This window comes from Budorcas taxicolor, chromosome 14, assembly GCF_023091745.1.
Source record: "Budorcas taxicolor isolate Tak-1 chromosome 14, Takin1.1, whole genome shotgun sequence".
In the NCBI taxonomy this organism is placed as follows: Eukaryota; Metazoa; Chordata; class Mammalia; order Artiodactyla; family Bovidae; genus Budorcas; species Budorcas taxicolor.
This window is the reverse complement of record NC_068923.1, coordinates 80140641-80160002: the sequence shown is the minus strand read 5'-3', so window position 1 is coordinate 80160002 and position 19362 is coordinate 80140641. Positions and strand designations below refer to the sequence as shown.

The window sequence follows — 19362 nt, the reverse complement described above, 5'->3', positions numbered from 1 at the left end:
GATTTCTCCTTGCAGATAAAAACCCTCTAAATAATGATAGGGAAAAAGAAATTGTATGTTTTAAAATGCCAGCTAGATCAGGCTTGTGATCCCTACAAGACATAACATTATCTTAGAAATATTTTGATGAAACAGCTGTATGATCAGGCATTTTAAACAAGAAAAACAAATTCATATATTTTAACTCTAGTCAGGCATCAGATATAAACTTAACATTTGTCTCAGTCAAGTTAAACTCCACTACAGATTGTGTGTGTATGTGTGTGTGTGTCTGTGTGTAATTATTTTGGCTGAAAATGAGTAGAATGTAGTATAGAAAATATACATATAACATATTGACAGACATAAAAATTAGAGGTAAGTTTAAAATTTCCACATTAAGTAGAAGTGAATATTCTCATACACTGCTGGTGGGAATATATATTGATAAGCTTTCCTTAGGGCATTACAGATACATTTCAAGAGCCTTAAAAATTAAAAATATTTATAATATTTAGACTAATTATTTCTATTTTTAAAAACTTGCCCTGAGGAAAAATCTTAAATATGCAGCAATAAGAGATTAGGTAAAAAGTTTAAGAATTATTTTCTTGAAAATTATTGATTATAATCACAGCCATATATGTCAAGATTTTTAAGTGGTAAAAGTAGAATAAAATCAAATATAAAAATCACTCTTTGTATATGTATACAAATACAAGCATATTAAAATTATAAGGAAATACCATATGCTTATAGGTTCTGTTTTCTAATTTTTATTGTTTTTCATATTTTAAGGATATATTGTTTATAATCATAAAGAAATTGAAGTGAAAATTAGAGTTATCAAAGTCTAAAATGTAAATACCTATAATTTAATACAACTAGCTGACAGAATGATTTCTGTGACCATAATATATTTATTCTATATTTAGTGACTTGATCAGCAAGAGCTATTGAGTAATAATTTTGACTGTTAATAGATCCACCTGTGGTACAAAAGTAGGTAAATGTATTCGTAACTGAAGCAGATGCAGAAGCTGAAGCGCATGTTAACCAGGCTACTGGGGTGGTTTCACCTGTGTTATTTGGACTTTGGTTTCACAGTAAAAGTACAGCTTAACTTTCTGAACTAAGGAGTAGCTAGCATGCTTTAGATTAAATGAAAAGACAGTAGCTACGTATACACTTATGTAAATATGTTTATTCACTCATTCATTCAGTCAGTCAGTAAACAGTTATTCAGCACTTGCTGCATGTCAGGGACTGGGTCAGGATTATGAAAGAGAAACAAGTAAGTCTCAGAAAATTAATGATCTGGTGGGGAGACCAACATGTAAGTGTGGCTGAAAATTGACAGAGAAGTCTGTAGGAAGTTCTAGAAGAACTCTAAGAAAGGAACAGCCAGCTTTTCCCTAGAGTTAGGGGTTACATCTTAGATAAAGTAAATGTTAGCAATGGACTTTGTCAAATGAATAAGCGCTTGCCAGGTGGAAAAGTTGAAGGAGCATTCTAGATAGGAAGAAGAGCATCAGTCTACAAAGGACCAGAAATGAGACAGCATGGCATCTCGGGTCAGGGACAAGTAGGAAATATGTGGCTGGAGCTCAGAGTGAGAGGTAAAAGCAGGATGAAAAGAGTGGGAAACTGGATAAGGGCCAGAAACGGCCTTCACACCCTGGTGGTCACAGCATTTCTACTTCAGCAGTGATTAATCATGGTTTTCCTGGCTAATAGAATCCTAATCTTTATAATGAGGTAGGACTGTTCCCTTTGAATTATGGAAATTATAACTATTATGACCTGCTCCACAAACACAGGTTATAAATATGATCACATCCTTCAATCTTCTTTGCCATTAATCATCCAAGCCTCCACAGACCTTATTAGCACAAAGTCTATTATCTACTCCAGAGGTTCCTGAGCCTTGACTCAAGACAAATGGGTCATTTCTCCTCCAGAAACCTGTGGCTGGATCCACTTGTGACTGCTATTCTTTCTGCCTGCTGCACGGCACTGTTCACAGTCTTAAGTTACAGTGGTGCCCATTTTGGGGAACAAGGTTACAACGCCCCTTGCTGATATTCCCATCCTCAGCTGTTGTTCTCTAAATCATAACCTCTACTAGAGTGGCTGGATCTGGAGGAGCTTCTGGACTTGGCCACACGCTAGTCTAAAATTCACCTTTCCCCTCAGTCTTACTCCACTGTGTTGAGCCCAGGACAATAACAACCCAGATTCCTCTCTTCATCAAGGTCATTTTGTTTTAGTGGTTTCCAGGACCTTCCCTGCCCTGGGGCCTTTAGCCATGGTCACCCTGACCAAAGCTGTGGTTTTCCCAGTGGTCATGTATGGATCTGAGACTTGGACCATAAAGAAGGCAGAGTGCCGAAGAGTTGATGGTTTCGGACTGTGTTGCTGGAGAAGACCCTTGAGACTCCAAACCAGTCAATCCAAAAGGAAATCAACCCTGACTATTCATTAGAAGGACTGATGTGGAAGCTGAAGCTCCAGTACTTTGGTCGCCTGATGCGAAGAGCTGACTCATTGGAAAAGACCTTGATGCTGGGAAAGATTGAGGGCAAAAGAAGGGGATGACAGAGAATGAGATGGTTGGATGGCATCACCAACTCAATGGACATAAGTTTGAGCAAACTCCAGAAGAGTGCAGGATAGGGAAGGCCATGGGGTTGCAAGGATTCGGACATGCCTTAGTGACTGAAGAAGAGCAGCACTCTGCCTCAACAGTTCCCTCATCCCCAGTCCTCCACCCAAGGAAGCAGCAGTCAGAGCACTGGCTTTCCTCCCAGAAGGCTCCTTTCACACTCTGATTTATCTCCTGCCTGGTATCCGGGTTGTTCCGTCAGAGAGCCCAAGAGGCAGTAACCAGCAAGACGGAGTTTTACAAGTTTGTTGCCCTGCCCCAGTGCCCCCCCAAAGTGCCTAATTGCTTTATATTTACATGACTATGAAAGATACCAAGTGATTCTTCTGAGAACAAAAGATCTTCTTCCGAGTGATTTTCTGTTCCTTCCTATAAAGAGTAGTCACAACTTACTTCACAAAAATAATGAATCTTCTTTATGTAACCATGCCCCCTGTTTTAAAAAATCAGTGTAATGTTTTCATATATAATGAGCTAAGTAAGTTGGCCAAAATTGAAGTAGGTCTCAACCCCCAAACCACTGTGTTCACTGCCTCATCTCACTCAGCTTATGTGCTAATATAACATAGGCTGCCTTGGTGGCTCAGGTGGTAAGAATCCACCGGCACTGCAGGAAACCTGGGTTCAGTCCCTGGGTTGGGGAAAGTCCCCTGGAGGAGGGCAGGGCAACCCACTCCAGTATTCTTGCCTGGAGAATCCCCATGGACAGAGGAGCCTGGTGGGCTACAGTCCCTGGGGTCGCAAAGAGTCAGACACGACTGAGCGACTAAGCACAGCACATATCATTATTTATTGTTTAATTTAGATGCTACACTTATACTAGTCGAGTTTATTACAGAATTGTGTAATAGATGCAATCATGGCTGACTCTTTGCAACCCCATGGACTGCAGCCCTCTAGGCTCTTCCATGCATGGGATTTTCCAGGCAAGAATACTGGAATAGGTTGCCATTTCCTCCTCCAAAGAATCTTCTTGACCCAAGGATCAAACCCGAGTGTCTTGCATTGGCAGACTTATTCTTTACCACTGAGAATTAGACATCTCTAAGTGCAGATATTGAATTGTTGATAAAGAGGAGCTGGACAACAAGTGTATTTATGATCTAAAACTGCATATATGTATAAATTGAGTATATTTACTATAAGAGAAAAATGTGTTTTCTCTGCAAAATTTGGGCTTCCCAGGTGCTGTTAGTGGTAAAGAACCTGCCTGCCAGTGTAGGAGACACAGGTATGATCCCTGGGTTGGGAAGACCCCCTGGAGGTGGGAATGGCAAAGCACTCTAGTATTCAGGCCTGGAGAATCCTATGGACAGAGGAGCCTGGGGGGCTACAGTCCATGGGATCGCAAAGAGTTGGACATGACTGAAGTGACTTAGCACGCATGCATGCTGAAAAATTAGGTCTCAGAACAGAGAAGAGTACTTATATAGTTTTGGTAGGATTGAAGCAGAGTAGTAAACAGGCATTTGGGTTAATACACTTTGTTTATAAATAGTGTTCTTTAGAATTCATAATTTGGAAAATCTCTCTACAGGGGTAGATTAATCTAATTTTGGCTCACTCCTCATCCAAGTGTAGGACAGTCAGTTGACCTTTCCGATTTATCAGTTTTACTCTCAACCTTCTTATCTTTAAATTTGATAACAACAAAAAATAAACTCCTACCAGATTATCTTCACCCTTTCTCATAGACACTGTTTTCCCGGGAGCGTTATCACTCTCCTCAATGAAATGAAAGTGAGTGCAGGTATGTCATATTTCATAAACAAAGGCAAAATTCTGACATATTATCCATAGTCTATGTTCTTTTAAAGGATAACTGTAATCCCATATAATGTTTCTTGTACTCTCTAAAGTTCTAATTAAAAATTCCAGGAGGTCAGGAGATCTCTGGGCAGTTTTGTTATATTGATGGGGGAACTAATTGCTTATCTTCTGACAAAACCTCAATGAGACACGACTCCAAGCCTGCTCCGCCCAGAGTCCTTTCTATCAGCTCAAAGACTTTTTTCCTGTGCTTGCCTTAGTCTGGTGCTGTGAACCCCTGAGCCAGGGCCAGAGCTGTGAGCTAGGACTCCTATGTTACCCTGGTTTTGCTACAAGATGAGAGCCCTGCCTTTGACCTTGAATCACTTTGTTGTGTTGCTGTCAGTATTATTGCTTTATTATTGTTGTTATTTTTGTTACTTCATATACTTAAAATTCCCAGCTTTTAAAACCAGTTTGGATTTGAGATACACAATAAATTCTGTTATTTAAAATGATAAATATAGACATCGCTTATATCAATTTCACTCAGCTTTCCGATTTATTGTGTGTGTGTGTATGTGTGTGTGTGTGTGTGTGTGTGTGTGTACTTTATCCAGAAACTAAAAATTCTGATTGTCTTGTTTTTAAAGTGAGGAAACAACTTCTGTTTATTTGGAGGTAGACATGCTCTGTGTTGGAATGAGGGCATATTCCATGCTGAAAGAGATTATGTGTTTTTCCACAAGCTAGATGAAACTTGTATCTTCCCCTTGGCTGCGAGTGTATTCTGTGTAAACAAAGATGTTCTGCGGCTCCTAGGGAAGAGGAACGAGGAAGATGCCTCTTTCCTGGTACTCTCACAGGTACCTCCTGGAAATCACTGGCACAGGCTAAAGTTCGTGGAGTGATGTAGAAAGAAGCTAACACATGATTCTTGAAAGCCTACTGTGTGCCAGGAACTGTGCTTCATATTTACTTAAATGCCTGGTCTCATTTAATTTTCTTAACAAGGCCATAAGGCAATTACTCTTTTCCTTACTGTGTAGATGAAGAAACTGAGGCTCAGAGAGATTAGACAACTCCCCTGAAGTCACAGAGCTAGAAGGGGCAGAGCAGGAACCCCGAGTTTATTGAGATCCCAGGGCCAACACCTCCCTGTGCCCCGCACTGCCTGTCTGTGGACTCAGGTGGCCTGGGAGCTCGAACTCCAGGCTAGAGTCAGGCTCTGGGGCTGAGTGAAGGCCCTTTCTCTTAGGTCCTAGGGGCAATTAGAAGGTCAGAGCAGAAAAGAGACTTTGCAGCTCAGTCGGTATCTGCTTAACCGCCGGTTTCCTAACCTCTTCTGTTGGGCCTTCACCTTGATTGCGGAGTAGAATGGGAACTGAACTTCTCCAGGACTGAGTGGGGGTGGGGGTCTCTTTGTCTCCTCAGGGCCAGCTGTGCACTAGCTAGGCTGCTGGTGTTTGCGGGTTTTAGCATCCCTTACTTCAAACAGATCACTTTTTTGTTATCTTAATGGAACATCACTGGCCACCTGGCTGATTTGAAATGTGAGGGAGACTAATCCTATACAGCAATGATTTGCAAGTTAGAACACCAAGTCTTACGGGGATATACAGAGCATTTGCTTTGAAAAATTAATTTTTCTCTAATTCGTGCTAAACTGTCACTTGATCCTTATTTAGAGAATTCCATCATTTTAATAATTTGGTACTGTTTTGCTGGTAAAGGCAGAGATATGTAAACAGAAAGCTTTTTCCCCCTTTTCTATGGGTTTTAAAAAATGTTCAGAATTTTCATTTGCAGCACTTTATCCTTTTTTCTTTTACTGTTTTCTATGTTGCAAAAAAATGTCATTTGGTTTAAATTGACATTAAGCACATTTCTGTTTGAGCAGCCAGTGACTGTAATCTTTAGATAGACTGATTAGGTTTCTTTCTCCAGCAACGGTTTGTGCTATGAAGATGAGTAGGCAGTTTGACTCTGTGGAGCAGGCAGTGGGCCCTTCAGGATTCTTTTTCAGCAGGGTTCTTTGTCAGTCCCTGCTGAAAAAGTCTTCAAATGACTTTGGAAGATTGTACGGAGTATTTAGATGCCCCTTCTCTCTATGGGTATGCTCTGTGCCTGGCTATCCATTGGGTAGCTTTATAATTTGTTCATTGAGTGTCTGCCACATGCCAGACACAGAGTGTCTTACATACAGCATCACATCTCATTTCATCCTCACAACCACCCTGGGAAATTGTTATGTTATGAACAGGTAATGTTCCCTCCACTCTTCAGATAAGGAAGCTGAAGTTCAAGTGGAGAAATATCTCAGTGGTTACACACCTGCTGCTTGTTGATAGCAGGGCTCAGCAGATCTGTCCACATTTTTAACTGTACTACTTTGTCTGGAAAATGAACTAGCAGGAAAGTTTTAGGAGATGAGGCTGGGATAGTGTTAGAGAGCTTTGACTTTTACTCTAAGACACCACACCTTGGATTTATTTATTCATTTGGTACCTAGTTCAGTTCAGTTCAGTTCAGTCACTCAGTTGTATCCGACTATTTGCGACCCCATGAACCATATAGCACACCAGGCCTCCCTGTCCATCACCAACTCCCGGAATACACCCAAACCCATGTCCATCGAGTTGGTGATGCCATCTAACTATCTCATCCTCTGTCATCCCCTTCTCCTCCTACCCTCATTCTTTCCCAGCATCAGGGTCTTTTCAAATGAGTCAGCTCTTTGCATCAGGTGGCCAAAGTACTGGAGTTTCAGCTTCAACATCAGCCCTTCCATTGAACACCCAGGACTGATCTCCTTAAGGATGGACTGGTTGGATCTCCTTGCAGTCCAAGGGACTCTCAAGAGTCTTCTTCAGCACTACGGTTCAAAAGCATCAATTTTTCAGCACTCAGCCTTCTTTATGGTCCAACTCTCACATCCATACATGACCACTGGAAAAACCACAGCCTTGACTAGATGGACCTTAGTCGGCAAAGTAATGTTCTGCTTTTGAATGTGCTGTCTAGCTTGGTCATAACTTTCCTTCCAATGAGCAAGTGTCTTTTAATTTCATGGCTGCAATCACCATCTGCAGTGATTTGGGAGCCCAGAAAAATAAAGTCAGCCACTGTTTCCACTGTTTCCCCATCTATTTGCCATGAAGTGATGGGACCAGATGCCATGATCTTTGTTTTCTGAATGTTGAGCTTTAAGCCAACTTTTCACTCTCCTCTTTCATTTTCATCAAGAGGCTTTTTAGTTCCTCTTCACTTTCTGCCATAGGGTGGTGTCATCTGCATATCTGAGGTTATTGATGTTTCTCCCAGCAATCTTTTTTTTTTTTTTAGTTTTTTTTTTTAATTTTAAAATCTTTAATTCTTACATGTGTTCCCAAACATGAACCCCCCTCCCACCTCCCTTCCCATAACATCTCTGTGGGTCATCCCCATGCACCAGCCCCAAGCATGCTGTATCCTGCGTCAGACATAGACTGGCGATTCAATTCTTACATGATAGTATACATGATAGAATGCCATTCTCCCAAATCATCCCACCCTCTCCCTCTCCCTCTGAGTCCAAAAGTCCGTTATACACAGCTGTGTCTTTTTTCCTGTCTTGCATACAGGGTCGTCATTGCCATCTTTCTAAATTCCATATATATGTGTTAGTATACTGTATTGGTGTTTTTCTTTCTGGCTTACTTCACTCTGTATAATCGGCTCCAGTTTCATCCATCTCATCAGAACTGATTCAAATGAATTCTTTTTAACGGCTGAGTAATACTCCATTGTGTATATGTACCACAGCTTTCTTATCCATTCCTCTGCTGATGGACATCTAGGCTGTTTCCATGTCCTGGCTATTATAAACAGTGCTGCGATGAACATTGGGGTACGTGTGTCTCTTTCAATTCTGGTTTCCTCGGTGTGTATGCCCAGCAGTGGGATTGCTGGGTCATAAGGTAGTTCTATTTGCAATTTTTTAAGGAATCTCTACACTGTTCTCCATAGTGGCAGTACTAGTTTGCATTCCCACCAACAGTGTAGGAGGGTTCCCTTTTCTCCACACCCTCTCCAGCATTTATTGCTTGCAGATTTTTGGATCGCAGCCATTCTGACTGGTGTGAAGTGGTACCTCATTGTGGTTTTGATTTGCATTTCTCTGATAATGAGTGATGTTGAGCATCTTTTCATGTGTTTGTTAGCCATCCGTATGTCTTCTTTGGAGAAATGTCTATTTAGTTCTTTGGCCCATTTTTTGATTGGGTCGTTTATTTTTCTGGAATTGAGCTGCATAAGTTGCTTGTATATTTTTGAGATTAGTTGTTTGTCAGTTGCTTCATTTGCTATTATTTTCTCCCATTCAGAAGGCTGTCTTTTGACCTTGCTTATATTTTCCTTTGTTGTGCAGAAGCTTTTAATACAACCCAAAACCTGTGGGACACTATAAAAGCAGTGCTAAGAGGAAAGTTCATAGCAATACAGGCATACCTCAAGAAACAAGAAAAAAGTCAAATAAATAACCTAACTCTACAACTAAAGCAACTAGAAACGGAAGAATTGAGGAACCCCAGAGTTAGTAGAAGGAAAGAAATCTTAAAAATTAGGGCAGAAATAAATGCAAAAGAAACAAAAGAGACCATAGCAAAAATCAACAAAGCCAAAAGCTGGTTCTTTGAAAGGATAAATAAAATTGACAAACCACTAGCCAGACTCATCAAGAAGCAAAGAGAGAAAAATCAAATCAATAAAATTAGAAATGAAAATGGAGAGATCACAACAGACAACACAGAAATACAAAGGATCATAAGAGACTACCAGCAGCAGTTGTATGCCAATAAAATGGACAACGTGGAAGAAATGGACAAATTCTTAGAAAAGTACAATTTTCCAAAACTGAACCAGGAAGAAATAGAAAATCTTAACAGACCCATCACAAGCACAGAAATTGAAACTGTAATCAGAAATCTTCCAGCAAACAAAAGCCCAGGTCCAGACGGCTTCACAGCTGAATTCTACCAAAAATTTCGAGAAGCGCTAACACCTATCCTACTCAAACTCTTCCAGAAAATTGCACAGGAAGGTAAACTTCCAAACTCATTCTATGAGGCCACCATCACCCTAATACCAAAACTTGACAAAGATGTCACAAAAAAAGAAAACTACAGGCCAATATCACTGATGAACATAGATGCAAAAATCCTCAACAAAATTCTAGCAATCAGAATCCAACAACACATTAAAAAGATCATACACCATGACCAAGTGGGCTTTATCCCAGGGATGCAAGGATTCTTCAACATCCACAAATCAATCAGTGTAATTCACCACATTAACAAATTGAAAAATAAAAACCATATGATTATCTCAATAGATGCAGAGAAGGCCTTTGACAAAATTCAACATCCATTTATGATAAAAACTCTCCAGAAAGCAGGAATAGAAGGAACATACCTCAACATAATAAAAGCTATATATGACAAACCCACAGCAAACATTATCCTCAATGGTGAAAAATTGAAAGCATTTCCCCTAAATTCAGGAACAAGACAAGGGTGTCCACTTTCACCGCTACTATTCAACATAGTTCTGGAAGTTTTGGCCACAGCAATCAGAGCAGAAAAAGAAATAAAAGGAATCCAAATTGGAAAAGAAGAAGTAAAACTCTCACTGTTTGCAGATGACATGATCCTCTACATGGAAAACCCTAAAGACTCCACCAGAAAATTACTAGAGCTCATCAATGAATATAGTAAAGTTGCAGGATATAAAATCAACACACAGAAATCCCTTGCATTCCTATACACTAATAATGAGAAAGTAGAAAAAGAAATTAAGGAAACAATTCCATTCACCATTGCAACAAAAAGAATAAAATACTTAGGAATATATCTACCCAAAGAAACTAAAGACCTATATATAGAAAACTATAAAACACTGATGAAAGAAATCAAAGAGGACACTAATAGATGGAGAAATATACCATGCTCATGGATCGGAAAAATCAATATAGTGAAAATGAGTATACTACCCAAACCAATTTACAAAATCAATGCAATCCCTATCAAGCTACCAGCCATATTTTTCACAGAACTAGAACAAATAATTTCAAGATTTGTATGGAAATCCAAAAAACCTCGAATTGCCAAAGCAATCTTGAGAAAGAAGAATGGAACTGGAGGAATCAACCTGCCTGACTTCAGGCTCTACTACAAAGCCACAGTCATCAAAACAGTGTGGTACTGGCACAAAGACAGAAATATAGATCAATGGAACAAAATAGAAAGCCCAGAGATAAATCCACACACCTATGGACACCTTATCTTTGACAAAGGAGGCAAGAATATACAATGGAGTAAAGACAATCTCTTTAACAAGTGGTGCTGGGAAAACTGGTCAACCACTTGTAAAAGAATGAAACTAGATCACTTTCTAACACTGCACACAAAAATAAACTCAAAATGGATTAAAGATCTAAATGTAAGACCAGAAACTATAAAACTCCTAGAGGAGAACATAGGCAAAACACTCTCAGACATACATCACAGCAGGATCCTCTATGATCCACCTCCCAGAACTCCCAGCAATCTTGATTCCAGCTTATGCTTCCTCCAGCCCAGCGTTTCTCATGATGTACTCTGCATAGAAGTTAAATAAGCAGGTGGACAATATACAGCCTTGACGTACTCCTTTTCCTATTTGGAACCAGTCTGTTGTTCCATGTCCAGTTCTAACTGTTGCTTCCTGACCTGCATACAGGTTTCTCAAGAGGCAGAAACCCATCTCTTTCAGAATCTTCCAGTTTATTGTGATCCACACAGTCAAAGGCTTTGGCATAGTCAATAAAGCAGAAATAGATGTTTTTCTGGAACTCTCTTGCTTTTAGGATGATCCAGTGGATGTTGGTAATTTGATCTCTTGTTCCTCTGCCTTTTCTAAAACCAGCTTGAAATTTGGAAGTTCATGGTTCACGTATTGCTGAAGCCTGGCTTGGAGAATTTTAAGCATTACTTTTCTAGCGTGTGAGATGAGTGCAATTGTGCAGTAGTTTGGTACCTATTTATTGGGCACCAAATATGTGTGCCAAACAGTCTAGGCACTGGGGGCATCACATTGAACCAGAAGCTTACACTGTGGCTCTTGGAGGTCTTGAACAGAGAAATGACATGCTCTGGCATATGTTTTACAAGGGGCCTGCTGACTGAAGTGCAGACCATCACCTGCAGAGGGGCATGGACTGTGGCAGGGAGACCAGCTTGGAGGCAACTGCAACAGTCCAGACAAAAATGGGTGGGTCTTGGACCAGCATGGGAGCAGAGGTGAAAAGTTGGATTCTAGATAGACTTAGCAGGAAACACCAATGGGATCTGCTGAACAACTGGATGTGGAAACTGCTTTTCTGGGCTTCAGTTGGAACTCAGGTCAGGCTGCCTCAACTCAACTCAACTCAACCCAACAGTTAGAACTCAACAGCCTGTGCTGTTTGATGTCTAAATTGCTCAGGTGTAAAGTCATTTCATAGTGTTTCATTTAGTGAAAAGCTTATCTCCTTTTCAGTACCTTAGCACTAGACTTCTGCAAGGAGAGAATTCTTGTCAGTGTCCAGAGGAGGAGGAACAGAGCTCCATTTCCCAGGAGCACTTATCATCCAGGCTGCAGTCAAGCAGCCTGCTCCCTTCAAGAAGGCCACGTGCCTGGGTGGCGGCACTGGGTAGTTATATTTGATGCTTGCTGTGTGCCTGTCTCGTGGCCATTCAAAGTCCTTCCTTATGGCTTCCCTGCAGTGAGGCAAGAGGAAAGGTCTTCTTAATGAGGTTTCAGCCCCGCTTCATGTTTTTTGCACTTATTATTTCTCAGAAGCAACATTATCAGGTCCAAATCAGAAATAAGTTTCAAGTCTTGGTCAAAAAGTGGAACTCCCAACATACTGTTTGACCCTTGTAGTTAACTTTTATGGAGCTGACACCATCACTCAAAACTGGTTCTAAATATGCCAGATCTGCCAGTAACTTCAATGACTGCAGGATGTAAGTTTGTATTTCCTGCGTCAATGAATGCAGCATTGTGTTTTCTTCATGATCATTCATTACTAAGGATAGCATGGGCAGTTGGTTATACTCGTGTATTTAGACTAAGAAGCAACCCATTCCTACCTTATCTTGAAGTAGAGACTAATCACAGGGTTTCAGTTAATCATGGGAAGGAAGGCCTCAGGATCTGCCTAGAGTCTTCCTAACTACGTCTTCTGGATGAACTCTAGTAGCCCAGTGAACCTGGCCATCAATTGTGTCCTACTGGGTACATTGTCCAGTTAAAAATATGAACAGAGGCTCTCACTCCCTGGGCTGCAGACAGCATTCATCACAATCCCTTTCCTCATTAACCTGCCCTGGAGATTGGCCCTGAGGGTCCTCCTTTGCTGGGTCTGCCACACCGTGAATCAGGCAGCCACACCGGCAAGAGATGAAAGGGCATACCTCTGATTCCCTCCTGCTTCCCTCCTGCAGAATTCAGATGAGAGGCCCTGCCTTTTTTTTTTTTAATTCAAAATCAACTGAAGAATCACTTGTTTTATTATTATTCCCAGGGCTGCGTCCAAAGAGAACCCTGCGTTTGGTGCTCTGGACCGCGGAGGAGCAAGGTGGAATCGGTTCCTCCCAGTATTATCAGCTGCACAAGGTAGGAGAGCAGCCACGGACTGCTGGGCACTTGCACGTGTAAGATCAGTGTAAATACACCAAAAGCACTGATGCTGTTGGTTTGAAAATTCCCTCTACTGTCCTGAAGACTCAACAGTACTCTGTGGTAGGCTGACCCTGGCAAACACCCTTGAAGAAATCTTCGTCATTCAGCCCCATAGAGGAGAACCCCCTGGTGAGCTGAAGGATTTTCTAATTCTACGTTAGTCTGTGGCATTAGGAAAAGTCCACTTGCTATGTAGCCATTTTTGTTGACTCTCCAGTCCTGCCGTGCTCATGTGTGCCAGAGAAGCAGTGACAATCTCACGGTCCCTGTTCCTCTTGAGCCCACCCTCATGCCCCAAGGTCCCAAGTGCTGGTGTTTGAAAGCCACATCCTGAGACCTCGAGTCAGCCAGGATAATGGCTGTGGGAATGGCAGCAAGCAGAGGTCTCAGACCTGGGAGTGTGGAGGGCAGTGTGGTTTGACACTGACCAAAATAAGGCAACAGTGAAGCCTGAGGCAAGAAGGTGATGGTGGAAGATCATATATAGAAATACAAGACCACATTTAAGACAGGGAACAGGGGCTCTCAAAGCAAAAGAAATAAAAGCAAAAATAAACAAATGAGACCTAATCAAGCTTAAAAGCTTTTGCACAGCAAAAGAAACCATAAAGAAAACAAAAAGGCAATCAGTGGAATGGGAGAAAATGTTTGCAAATGACTTGATCAAACAAAGATCTAATATCCAAAATGTACAAACAACCCAATCAAAAATGAGCAAAGACCTTATAAGACATTTCTCCAAAGAAGGCATACAGATGGCCAAAAGACACATGAAAAGATGCTCAACATCACTAATTATTAGAGAAATACAGATCAAACCCACAATGAGGTATCACTTCACATCAGTCAGAATGGACATCATTAAAATGGCTGCAAATAATACATTCTGAAAGACAAGGGAACCCTCATAACCTGTTGGTGGGAATGTGAATTGGTGCAGCCGCTTCAGAAAACAGTATGGAGGTTCCTTAAAACATGAAAACTAGAACTACCATATGACCCAGGAATCCCACACCTGGGCATATATCTGGGAAGGATAAAAACCCTTAATCTGAAAAGGTACATGCACCCCAGTGTTCATGGAGGCACTAATTTACAATAGCCAAGACATGAAAAGAACCCAAGTGCCAGTCAACAGACTTATGATGTGGTGTGTATATATATATATACATACATACATACATACATACATACATACAGTGGAGCATTATTACTCAGTCATAAAAAATTGACATTTTCAGCAACATGAATGGACCTAGAGAATATCATACTAAGTGAAGTAGGTTAGACAGAGAAGGATAAATATTTTATACCACTTATATGTGAAATCTGAAATAATGCAAATGAATGTATATACAAAACAGAAATAGAACCACAGACATAGAAAACAAATTTACAGTTACCAAAGGGGAAAGGGAGTCAGGGTGGCGGGGGATAAATTAGGAGTATGGCATTATCACATACAAACTACTATATAAAATAGATAAGCAATGAGAACTTACTATATAACAGAAGATGTACAGAATCTTGTAATAACCTATAATGGAAACTATTCTGAAAAAATATGTATACCTAACTGAATCACTTTGCTGTACACCTAAAATTAAAACAATATTATAAATCAACTAAACTTAATTTTAAAAAAATGAGGGGCAGGGAGATTAATATCAAGAACAACCTTTGAGAAAGAGGAGAAGGGGCAAAACGTACAAGCACAAATCAAATGTTAGTTTAAAGAAGAATTCCCCAGTCAGTGACTGCTGAGCAGTGGTGGCTGGGCAGAGGAGCGGAATCTGGTCTGCTGGACTGTTCTCCCTGCATCTGCAGGCTAAAAGGAACACATTTTGTAAATTTCAGTTATCTAAGTCAGAGAGAAGTCTGCTGTTTTCCGAGTTGTGATTGTATCCTTTTTGATCATTTGACAAAGTCAGTCTCTGTTACCCTATTTCAGTTATGCAGAGCTTAAGAATAAGTTCAGGGTCACAAATTTGGTCACTAAATATTGTTACTTTCTGTACAAAGGAAGGCCATGCCTTTTGCCCAACCCTTTCTCTACTTCAGTTCTTAAGGCCTCAAGTGTTTATGGAGAGTAAGGTTATTTCAGATTATGTCCTTGGGTTGGTGGGCCCATAGCATCATCTTTTCTCCGTTGTAGTAGGAGAGATCAGACTGAAAAATCAGATGTGTCTTATAGGACAAGATCAGACAGGAAGTCATTCTAAACCCAGCAACATTCATTTCATATTCTCTGAAAATCTACCGTCTCAGGTACCATATTAGGCGTTAGGTTTACTGTCATTAAGAAGCCTCACCCTGACCTTACTGAGACAGCTATCAAAAGAATGGCACCAACCACTGAGCTTCAACCACAATATAATGTGTTAAGAGTGTTCTGGTAAAAAAATAAATCAACGATGGCAGAGACAGAAAATCCACGTAACCTGGGCTTCGGGAGCCGTCACAATGGACTGCATGAGAGAAATGACATCTAAGCAGAGACTGAGGACTAAGCAGAAGCCAGGTAAGGGAAAGGTGTTGGCAGAGAGGAAGTGAGTCCAGAGCAGTGGGACCTCCATGCACCAAGGCTGGAGGTACAGAGGTCACTGAACACAGCAGAAACTGAGAGGCATTCAGAGTGGCTGCTGCATCAATGCAAGGTGCCCCACGGGAGGAGCAAAGAAGAGAGAGAAAAAGGAGCCTGGATGAGAAGGTGCAAACCATGTTTCGAAGTTTGCACTTTATCCAGAGGACAAGGGAGTAATTAAATTATTTTTAAGAAGGCGCGTTTAGAATGTATACATCTTGGCCTCTATTAAAAACAAAACACCTAAAGGAACTCTTCTGAAGCTCTGCCATTCTCTACTTCAAGAAAAAAAAAAAGATGTATTAATAAAACTGCAGTGGCTCCAGCTTGAAATTTCCTCAACCACTGAAATTCCTTAGATCTGAAAAAAAAAAAAAATTATTTCTCTGAAGATTTTGAGTTTTGCTGTAGTCTACTACATGGATAAAATTAGAAATTACTTGATTTTAAACTTCTAAGAGGTTGGCAGGTATGAACACACACACACACACAGATATATATGAATATATACTCAAAGGACATGCAATGAAGCTGTTTTATCTAGAAAACATCCATGTTGCCTTCCTACAAATGTGTCTATATACTGGTGGCTGGTCTGAATTGCAATTTCAGGGATCAAAAGAAGAAATTCCAGAAAGAGAAAACATAGGCCTTTTGTTTTAGGATAACTCTTTATCTCTCCTTTAAAAAGACATTCTGTGTGTTTTACAAGACACAACCAATTCTGAAGGACTTAATTCTATATTCTTATGATTAGCATATGGATCTAAGAATTGTCAAGAGCAAATGATTTCTGGGTGGCTGAGTTTAACTTTAAAGTAACTATAACAAGGACCTCATCCTTGAGGAGTAAGTGAGTTTGAGTGAGTAGTCAGGAGGGAGAAAAAAAGGAAAGCCACTCTCCTTCATACTGATGAGAACTGCCTGACAAATACCCTTGGCATCGGTATGAGTGATAACAAACAAGAACAGAACTTTAATTTGGTAATTATAAAAAGAAAAGATTTGAACTTTTAAAATAACTATGCTAGCATTTTTATGATATAGTTATGTTTATTAATGATCTATATCAAGGATCAGTAAGTTATGACCTGTGGACTAAATCCATATGTTTATGTACAGACCTCAAGACAAGAATGTTTTTATATGTTTTAACTGATTATGTGACTGAGATTGTATGTAGCCTGCAACTCCCAAAATAATAAGTATCTGGCCCTTTACAGAAACGGTTCATTGATCCTTAATTTATATGATAAAAATCATAAAATATTTTCATGTTATTTCCATGTAATAATTTATTTATAACTTTGTATGACCTAAATGATAATTTTATACATTTTATTTGGAGCCAGTTAAGTGTTTTGCAGAAAGATATTATTTCAATAATGTAAATTACATTACCACTCTTTTTTTATGCATTCTTATTTGGTGTAGAGTTTTACCATAAAGTTAGCTAGACTTTCGTAGCATTAATTATAAAGAAAACCAGTATGCAAAAAATTTCTTCTTTTTGTAGTTTGTAAAAAATTATTATTTCTTCTTTTTTGTTGCCCTGAATATATTTTTTTATCATTATAGAATCTTTTCAACAGTAAAAGTTCTATAAATATTACTTTAATGGATATGTATATAAGCTAAACTTTCATGGGAATAAAGTTAATATTACCATTTATTATCCTTTTCTTAGGAAATATATCTTTGTTTATAATTAATATATTCATAGAAAGATATATAAAATTAAAATGATTTAAAATCATATGCTTAAACTTATTACCTAATTTTCAAAATTGTAGTCAGATTAATAGCTGCCTTTATTTCATAATTATGCTTTCTTATAAAGTATTAGTTCAATTATTATAATAATTGCTAGCCTTACTTAATTGTCATGAAATATGTGAGGCTATTTGTGGTTTGCATATAAATTTTGAAATGAAAATCGAACTTTATTGTGATACCTAAAACACTTTACAAGGAAGCAGATTCCAACTGAAAAATGTCTATGAGCATTTTAGCAAGCATTACTAATAAATATTCAAATGGGAAATACTGAGTTTTTTGCTATATTTTGGAGTCAACTTGAATAGAAATCATTCCTGGTGTCCATCCAGCATGCCCATAACAATTCATAGCATAAAGTCCCATAAAGGCTGCAGAGCTGTGTACATAATATTCTCTCTCTTTTTTTTTAATGGCAAAAACACCACAGTATTATAAAGTAATTAGCCTCCAATTAAAATAAATGAATTAATTTTTAAAAGTTATTTCACGTATTTTGATAAACTGTAAACTTTTCTCTCCTAGTGTGGAAATCCTTTCCACAGGCTCCTTACGTTATCACATGAACTTGAGAATTATTTAAATGTATATTGTTTGTACTTTATTGATTCATTTAAAAGTAACACATTTTTCAGGAGCTTCCCTGGTGGCTCAGTGGTAAAGAATCCGCTGGCCAATGCAAGAAGACTCCAGAGACACAGGTTCTATCCATGGTTTGGGAAGATTCCCTGGAGAGGGAAATGGAGACCCGCTCCAGTATTCTTGCCTGGAAAACTCCATGGACAGAGGAGCCTGGTGGGCTACAGTGGATCAGCTTGCAAGGAGTTGAACATGGCTGTGACTTAGCACACTCACACAGTGTGAGGTGTGCTCCTGTGACAGAGTAGTGAAGTCCCATCAGTCGGCCAGTGGGGAATTTTTCCAGGTCCTCTATTTTGGAGTACTGATGGGGGCGTAGTAGGGGTGAGGCTGGTGAATTTCTTGGTGGGATTAGGTGGCCATTGGATGTTTAGGTGAAGGGGCCACCCCTCCTTACCCTCAGCTAACTTCCTGCTTAATGCATGGCTTCACAAAAGAGGCAGATGGGACTTAGCAACTAAACAATAACAATGCATTTTTCCTGCTGTTTTATTGAGGAATAATTAGCACTCAGTGATAAAATGCGCAGTTATGCTGTCTGTCTCATCCTTTGCTGTGCTCTTCTCCTCTTGCCCTCAATCTTCCCCAGAATCAGGGTCTTTTCCAATGAGTTCGCGCTTCGTATCAGGTGGCCAAACTATTGGAGCTTCAGCTTCAGTCTATCCTTCCAATGAATATTCAGGACTGATTTCCTTTAGGATGGATTGGTTGGATTTCCTTGCAGTCCAAGGACTCTCAAGAGTCTTCTCCATCACCACAATTCAAAAGCATCAGCTCTTCAGTGCTCAGCTTTCTTTATGGTCCAACTCTCATATCCATACATGACTACTAGAAAAGCCACAGCTTTTACTATATGGACCTTTGTCAGCAAAATGATGTCTCTCCTTTTTAATATTTTGTCTAGCTTTGTCATATCTTTTCTTCCAAGGAGCAAGCAGCTTTTAGTTTTGTGGCTGCAGTCACTGTCCGCAGTGATTTTGGAGCCCAAGAAAATAAAATCTGTCACTGCTTCCACTTTTTCCCCATCTATTTGCCATGAAATAATGGGACCAGATGCCATGATCTTGTTTTCCAAATGTTGAGTATTAAGCCAGCTTTTTCACTTTCCTCTTTCACCTTCATCAAGAGGCTCTTTTAGTTCCTCTTCACTCTCTGCCATTAAAGTGGTATCATCCACATTTCTGAGGTTATTGATATTTCTCCCAGCAGTCTTGATTCCAGCTTGTGC

General features: G+C 39.7%; 1 protein-coding gene across 1 annotated transcript in view; it reads left to right on the top strand.

Annotated features, from left to right (window-relative positions):
* The window catches only part of CPQ (carboxypeptidase Q), a 565709-nt gene that overhangs the window by 429013 nt on the left and 117334 nt on the right, over nucleotides 1-19362 (top strand). Inside the window, exon 6 of the mRNA XM_052651954.1 lies at nucleotides 12978-13069. Coding sequence (XP_052507914.1) covers nucleotides 12978-13069 — 92 coding nt within the window. The remainder of the gene's footprint in view (nucleotides 1-12977; nucleotides 13070-19362) is intronic.